This window comes from Capra hircus, chromosome 16 (assembly GCF_001704415.2).
Source record: "Capra hircus breed San Clemente chromosome 16, ASM170441v1, whole genome shotgun sequence".
Classification (NCBI taxonomy): domain Eukaryota; kingdom Metazoa; phylum Chordata; class Mammalia; order Artiodactyla; family Bovidae; genus Capra; species Capra hircus.
Window position 1 is genome coordinate 40,481,915 of NC_030823.1, and position 7,973 is coordinate 40,489,887.

At 54.9% G+C, this 7,973-nt stretch overlaps 1 protein-coding gene across 1 annotated transcript; it reads left to right on the forward strand.

Annotated features, from left to right (window-relative positions):
- MAD2L2 (MAD2 mitotic arrest deficient-like 2 (yeast)) lies at window positions 2,620-7,914 on the forward strand. Its single transcript, XM_005690676.3, has 9 exons — window positions 2,620-2,759; window positions 3,196-3,247; window positions 3,350-3,468; window positions 4,772-4,843; window positions 5,411-5,511; window positions 6,309-6,403; window positions 6,724-6,797; window positions 7,253-7,345; window positions 7,568-7,914. Exons 2-9 carry the CDS (start codon window positions 3,208-3,210, stop codon window positions 7,607-7,609), a joined length of 636 nt encoding a protein of 211 aa, XP_005690733.1. The 5' UTR covers window positions 2,620-2,759; window positions 3,196-3,207; the 3' UTR covers window positions 7,610-7,914.

Sequence of the window (7,973 nt, forward strand, 5' to 3'; positions counted from 1 at the left end):
TGATTTGGCCCCCTGCCCCTGCCTATCCCCAGTCTTGGCCCCTTTGGAACCCCGAGGTCATCAGAGGTTTAGGGAACATCTGTCCAGCCCATTCATTTCACAAATGAGATGGAGGCCTTTTGGGAGATGGAGTCAGATTAGTTTGATCCCTCCTCATCTGTCTCCTAGCCCCCCTTCCTCTGTTTATGGCTAGCTCTGAATCCAAAGCCCCAAACAGGTATTTTTATGCAGTTTCTAGTTGACAAGGTAGGTACCCCAGGGTCAGACAAAGCTGTTTGGACCTCAGTGTCCTCACTGGAAAAATGTGAGTTTTGGGGTGTTTGTCTACCAAGGTTTCTCTGAAGTTCTTTAGCTGTGTGTGGCAGGAGACCTCTGAGTGGCTTGCACTATGTCTTCTTAGGGCAGGGGGCTGGAGCTTAGGGTCAATGGAAGGAACACCGGCATGAGTCCCCAGGTCACTTACACTGTGCATTGGAGGCCACCCCGAAGGAGTAACTGGGCTCTGAGCTTCTGCTACCTAGAGCTCCATCCTAAGGGACTTTTCACAAGAAACTGCCCCCTTAAGACTGCCACTTTCTATTACCAATGAAAATTCTGCTTGAGCAGCCTTCCGGGGGGGCAAAGAGGGACACTCATTTTCCCCAGTTTCCCAAGTATCCACAGTGATTAAGTCTCAAGGAGCCAAGGGACACCTGCCTACAAACAAGTGAGCTGCTCAGCTGGCTCCATATGGAAATGGTCCTCTCCTATGTGATGTGGGTGGGGTCTCCAGATCGGGGGAAGGATTGCTGTGCCCAGAATATGCTGCCAGGCACATCCATTTCTAAATTAAATCCTTCATTCTATTGGGTTAAACATTGCAATTTTATGAAATGCAGACTTTCCCTAAGCAATTAGGTTGGTTGCAATTCCCATACCTTCTTCAGCATCAGGCCCCTGGGAGCTTGTTAAAGGGCCAGTGCCCTATTGTGCACCCCGACTGATCTCATAGGTCTGGGAAGCCCAGGTTCCAAGTGTTTAACAGGCTCCCCGGGGATTTTGATGCAGATTTCCTGGGACTGCTTCTGAGAAATGCTCTGCTAGCATTTTTGGCTTAATGGGCCAGGTTACTTATTCTCTCCCCCATCACCACTGCCATATGAAATGTGTGAAGGCAGGTTTGAAAGCATCTGGGGTGAAAGGGGTGCAGGTTTCTGATACTAAGCAGTATACAGTAAACTTTCCTGGCTAGATCTGTGTACCAACAGATGGGCGTGATTTCTAACATGCTTTCGTGTCCCTGGAGGTCAAAGACAAGATCCCCGGATTTCTGTCCCTGGTCTGTTGTCCATAACTCCACAGCCACTTCCCTGACCTTGGTTTTTCCACCTGTAAAATAAAGGAGTTGAAAATATGGTGAAGCCCTGGAGTTAGAGTAGAAGTCAGAACTGGGTTTGTATTTCAGCTGTGTGATTTGGGCAAATTAGGAAACATCTCTGAGGCAGTTTTGAAGGCATCTATGAAGTAGGACTGTAAAATGGAGGCTTGGCTGTTATTGTTAATGACAAAATTAAAGAAATCAGTACTTGAAACATAGTGGGTGTTCATGTCAGTAATTATTTTAATATTAATATTATTTCCCAGGATTCTCTCAGCCCTTCCAGAGTCCATGCCTCTGGGGAACAGTTGGGCTATAAAGTGAAGTGGCAGAAGACATCTGTGTCCACACCCTCCCCCAGTAGCTAGGTAACCCGGGCAGGTTACTTCACCCCTCTGACCCTTGTTTGGCTCGTCTGTAAAACGGGGACAATAATAGCAACTGTTGCAGCGGAATTGTTTTGAGAATTTAGTGAGCTGGTTCACGGACACACTTAGCTCAGTCTCTGGCACTTGGCTTGTTCTTGTGCTTTGTGTACATGCTCAGTCGTGTTCGACTCTTTGAGACCCCATCCCATGGATTGCAGCCTGCCAGGCTCCTCTGTCCATGGGCTTATCCAGGCAAGAACATTGGAGTGAGTTGCCATTTCCTCCTGCAGTGGATCTTCTTCACCCTGTCTCCTGCGTCTCTCGCATGGGCAGGCGGATTCTTTACCGCTGAGCCACCCGGGAAAAGGCTCTATAAATGTCAGCTATTGTTACGATGCATATCCCGGGAGGTTTTTTCTTCTTGGGAGGTAAAGACTGGCTGCATTTAGGCTCCAGATGAGGGTGGGAACGGGGACGTCCCAGGTGTTCGCCGGCCCTCCCCTATCCCCGCCCCGGAGCCGGCGGATTCGCTTTCGGTTGGGCAGCTGAGATTCCGGGGATGGTGACTTTGGAGCTAGCGGTAGATGTCGCTGTCCAGAGTGCCCGTCTGTGACCTCCAGTGGCTCTCACCAGCAACATCTACCTGCCCTCGTCCCTTACGTCCTAAAGCGGGAGAAATCCCCTGAGGAGGAAAATATGTTGCGATCCAATGTGGAGACCAAAGTTGTGTGTGTTTTTTTGTGTGCCCACCTTTAATTGGAAGGAAGCGGCGTGGCGCAGCATTAGCGGACTTGGGATCACTTTGGCGCCCGGACAGGGCCCACCCCTCTGACAGCCCCTCCCTCCCGCACCCGTGGTTGGCTGAGAGGGAAGTGGGCGTGGCTGAAGCCGGCGTTAGGACCCGGCGGAGCGCCGCGGACGTCACGGAGCGGCGCCCCTGCCGCGGGTTGAGCGGGAGGCGCGCGGGAGTAACCCGGTCGGTGGTCTCCCTCGCTGGGGGCCGGGCCCCTAGCCGGGAATCGAGGCAGGAGCCGGTACGGGGAGGGAGGGGAGGGGCGGGATTCTAGCAGGGGAGGAATCCAGCCTCGCAGGGGGTGAAGTCCTAATTCCAGCCTAGTTTCGCTTTCCGCGTGTCCAGTTTTACGTTCCCGGCCCTGCGCATCCAGTTGTTCCCTCTGCGGCCGCTGCCCTGCCCTTTTATGCGGGCACAACTCTGGCCTTTTCTAGCGCCACGAGACTGCAGGCCGAAGCGGCCAGTGCACGGAGGCTGATCGTAGGCGTTAGGCTGCCTCCCAGCTCTAACACCTGCGTGGGGGGCGGGGGGTGGGCTTTCCCAGCTGCTCTGGTTCTATGAGAACGGACGGGCAGCCCTACCCGGGTTCCCTCCCAGGTCGAGGGGAGGGGCAGCGGGAGTGGGCGGGCCTTGCGGCTGCCTGGGCCTCTGGAACGAGCTCCTGCCCCACCCCCCAGGTGTCGGGAAGGATGACCACGCTCACGCGACAGGACCTCAACTTTGGTCAAGGTAGGGAGGCTGGACCTGCGGATCTGGGGCAGGGGGCGAGGGAGGGCCAGGGCTAGCGGGCTCCCCCCTCCACGAGCGCACCGGGTTCTGTTCCCCTCTCAGTGGTGGCAGATGTGCTCTGCGAGTTCCTGGAGGTGGCGGTGCACCTGATCCTCTACGTGCGTGAGGTCTACCCGGTGGGCATCTTCCAGAAGCGTAAGAAGTACAACGTGCCTGTCCAGGTGAGCCCCCACAGCCAGGTTGGGTGCACTGGGTCACCCCCGAATCACAGAGCGGATGGAGAGGGGATTTTTCACTCTTCCACCTTCAGGCTCAGCGCCCTCATTCCTCAGCGGCCTGACCTTGCCTTCTAGTTCACAGAAGCAGCTGATAGCTCCACAACCTCCCATCCCTCACTGCCATGGCATCTCCTTCCCTCCTCTCTGAACTGGGAATTCCCCTTGCCAGAAGTTAGGGACCAGGTCCTCTGATTAGAGTCCCCCCACCCCGCCATCTTTTTAAAGGTCTCCTGAAGCTGATGAATGGTTAGTTTGGAGGGGATTCCTATAAGCTCAGGCACCTTCTCTCTCCTCTCATTTACCCTAATTGTAACAGTTTGTTTTAGGTTAAAAGGCAGAGGAAGCAGTAAATACATGTGACTATATCACCAGCCTCTAGAAGTTCTTGCCCCTTAGAAAGCACTCAGTAAATATTAGAACAAATGACTGAACACTGGAAGGTGGCGGAAGCTTAAAAGATACACGTGGGGGGTGGGAAAAAAAAAAAGCAAAAGGATATATAGGGAAAATGAAAAAAAAGAATCAGCACTTACTGAGGACCCACTGTGTAGCATGCTTCCCTGGTGGCTCAGTGTTAAAGAATCCACCTGCCAATGCAGGAGATCCGGGTTCAATCCCTGGGGCCGGAAGATCCCTGGGGAAGGAAATGGGAACCCACTCCAATATTGTTGCTTGGAGAAGTCCATGGATAGAGGAGCCTGGTGGGCTCCAGCCCATGGGGTCACAAGAGTCAGACCCAACTTAACAACTAAACAACACTGTATACTAGGTACTTGTCTCACTTACTCCTCCCTTTTTCTTTTTAAATGAGATCTTCCACAGATGAAGTAAGGAAAGAGGAGTTAAGCCTGAGGCCACTCAGGTCCTTAGTTCCAGATTCTTAATGTTTGAAAATGGATTAAATTCCTGAATCCCTTCTCTGGAAAAACGCCTGTATACTCAAACCTCCACAATTTAGAGACATCTTAGACTCTGGAGGAGCTCAGTGGCCCTGCATTAGGAACTCCTAATGCTGTATTAAATGCTAATGTTGGAACTGAATTCTTAGGATCTTCTAACTTCTTCCCCTCTGTGGATAGTTCAGTTCTTAGCCTCATAATGGGTAGTCTGTCTCCTGGTGGGGAGCCCTAGGGAACAGCTGGGCCTGTCTCCAAAGGCAGGCAGGGCCTTGGGCAGCTGGAGAGGGTGTCAGGGTTCCCCCCAGCAGAGCTGCAACCTCACCAGCCATCGTGGGGGTTGTGTGTAGATGTCCTGTCACCCGGAGCTGAACCAGTATATCCAGGACACATTGCACTGCGTCAAGCCGCTCCTGGAGAAGGTGAGAACACCAGGCTGCCAGCCTACCCTGCCTCCAGTGCCCCTCCATGGTCCAGGATGGGGCAATGCTGGGACCCTTTCAGGTCCATATGACTAATAACACCCAGAAGCCTATTCCCTGCTCTCTGGAAACCACCCTTGCCCAGGGACAGGCCCCAGGGCATGGGGGTATGTTCAAGGCATGCTGGGCCTGGAGCCTTGGTTCCTGGAATTTGCTGAGTGGGGCCTGCCTTGAGGGTTTGGGGTCATTCTCCCAAGTTCCTTTCTCTTCTTCTGCCCCAAGTTCTGTCTGGGCTTGGCCCTTCAGGGATTCCCCCATCTGTTCTGCTCCCTGAGACATCCTAGCATCACAATGGGACCCAGCATCCTTTCCTCTCCGTGGGTACCACTGGGGTGCCTGCTCAACTTCTTTCTGGGATCCCAGGGATTCTGGGCCTGGAAGCTGAGCAGGAGTGCGAGTGTCTTTCCCAACCTTCCCTGGGCAGGGAGCAGGTGGCAGGGAGGGGAGTGGGTGGGGGAGGGGGAGGCGGGGACCCAGCTCTGGAGGAGGGGGTTCTTGTCCTTGCAGAATGATGTGGAGAAAGTGGTGGTGGTAATTTTGGACAAGGAGCACCGCCCAGTGGAGAAATTCGTCTTTGAAATCACCCAGCCCCCGCTGCTGTCCATCAGGTGCGCTGCCTTGTTCCCCATCCACAGGCTCCCTAGCAATACCCCTACTCTAACCCCTTTAAGGCAACCCCTGAATGCCTTGCTAAAGGCCCGGGAGGACACGTGGTGAGGTGTGCCACCTTAACGAGGCCTGTTAGTGGCCGAGGCACAGCTGGCCACCCAGCAGTCTCTGTGGACGTCACACAGGTTACACAGAACACCCTCCTGTATGACACCTGGAAAATCACGGCATTGGCAAATGCCTGGTCCCAACCTCATTTTATAGATGCAGAAATCAATCAACTGTGTCCTGGTTCTCAGATGATCTTGACCTGGTCACCCAGAGCCAGGACACAGACCCAGTTTCCTGACTTCCCAGTCAAGCATCCAGTCCATAGTCAACTAGAAGTTGACCTTGGGTGGCTGTGTTGGGCTGGTCAGCTGCTGGCTTCCTGTGGTAAGGTCAGGGCACTAGAATCTGTCCCTACTTGCTGTGTGGCCTCAAGCAAGCCCTGTCCCTTCCTGGCCTGGTGTCCTGGTTCTCAGACTGGGCTGCACATTAGAACCACCTACTAGGGTTCTTTATGCTCGCCGCCTACCCCCCTCCCCCATCCCCAATTCTGACTTAATTAGCCTGGGATGGGACAAGGCCTTGGTTTTAAACTCCCCAGAGGATTTTAACCATGTGGAATCAAGTAGGCAGGCCCTCAGAAGCACCAGGCCCTCTGTACCCCCAGGGCTGCTTCCAGGGTTGATTGCCTGCCAGGGGGAGGGGGCCGTGCATGTGCTGGGAGACTCTCCTCCTCTCTCCTTCCCAGCTCCGACTCCCTGCTGTCTCACGTGGAGCAGCTGCTCCGAGCCTTCATCCTGAAGATCAGTGTGTGTGATGCTGTTCTGGACCACAACCCCCCAGGTGTGCTCGTCCCCACCCCTTCCTCCCCGGGCATTTCCATGGCTCTGTGTTGGCCTGTGTCCTTGGGTCCCTACTTGGCTGCACCAAGCCTCTTCTCTTCCTTCCTGCCTTAGAACCCCTCTTAAGAACCCTCCTACTTGAGGAGGCCTCCTTGATTGACTCCATCTGGGGTTAAGACTCCCTGTTGAGTGTCTTGTCTGAGCACTGGGTTCACGCTCTGCTCTGTGGGGCTGCCGTGCCAGTTAGGCTCTGTGGGAAAAGGCTGTGTCCAGTGGCAGGCATGGGGTGGCCCAGGCTTGACCGAACTCTGGCCTCTTTAGGCTGTACCTTCACCGTTCTGGTGCACACGAGAGAAGCTGCCACTCGCAACATGGAGAAGATCCAGGTCATCAAGGTGAGAGATGGGACTGGTCTAGGAGGGTGGGCAGGAGACAGTGGGAGGTGCTGAGAATCAGAGTTCTGTGTGAGCAGGGGTGTTGCCTTAGCAGGGTACTCATCACACTGCTTATGGCAGTGCCTGGCATGAGTAGCTCTCCTGCATCAGCTCTGTGGTCACCACCTTGTCAACGCCCCACCTGGGCACTCAGCGCTGAGAGGAGAGGAGCCTCGATCCAGTTTCCGAACTGGTGTTTGGGGCATGTTGAGTCACTGGGGCCCCCAGGCCAGCTCAGATCTACAGACTAAGCCTTTCTGGTGGGGGAACCTGGGAATCTGCACAACAGCAATTCCCTGGTGGCTCTGATGCTTCCTGAGGTCCGAGGATGCCAATTCTGGAAGGGGAGCAGGGAGCAAAGTGAAGATGGGCAATGGGCCGGCCCCCTGCCACCCTTCCCTTGGTCCCCTCCCCAGGACTTCCCCTGGATCCTGGCAGACGAGCAGGATGTCCACATGCACGACCCCCGACTGATACCTCTAAAGACCATGACATCAGACATCTTAAAGGTGAGCTGCTTGGAGCCCCTGTGCTGAGGCCTCGCCAGATGGCTTGTGGACAGAGGCTCAGGGGAAATGACAGGGCATGCCTGGCATAAGGCTCCCAGTCCCCTCTTCTCTTGACCCCTGGCGGTGGCCACACAGCCCCACCCTGGATGCAGACCCCATGGGTTCCCCAAAGGCGGTGCCATGGTTGTCTGTCTGACTATGGTGTCTGTTCCTGTCTATCAGATGCAGCTCTATGTAGAAGAGCGGGCGCATAAAAGCAGCTGAGGGTGCACCTGCCCTCCCCAGTACCCCCCAGGAAAGCCACAACTGTCGGACTTTGGGGGCCATGCTGCAGGGCCACCCTGATTCCAAGTGCTCTTATTGTCTCTGTGTATGGACCACCCCTGCCTCCAGCCCCGGGCTGCTCAGGCCTGGTTGCCTTCGTGGAGGCATCGCTCCCTTCTCCGCCAGGAGGGCAGGGAAGAATGCTGGGACCTCAGTTTCTCAGCCTTCTGGGATTCAGCCGGCCAACGCTGTCTGTCTCAAATGCTGTGCTGTGAGTTGTTTCAATAAAGAGCTCCCAGGGCTGAGCTGTGCTGTCACTACCTGGAGGGAAGGGGCTGCTTCTCTGCCCAAGCACCAAGGACCT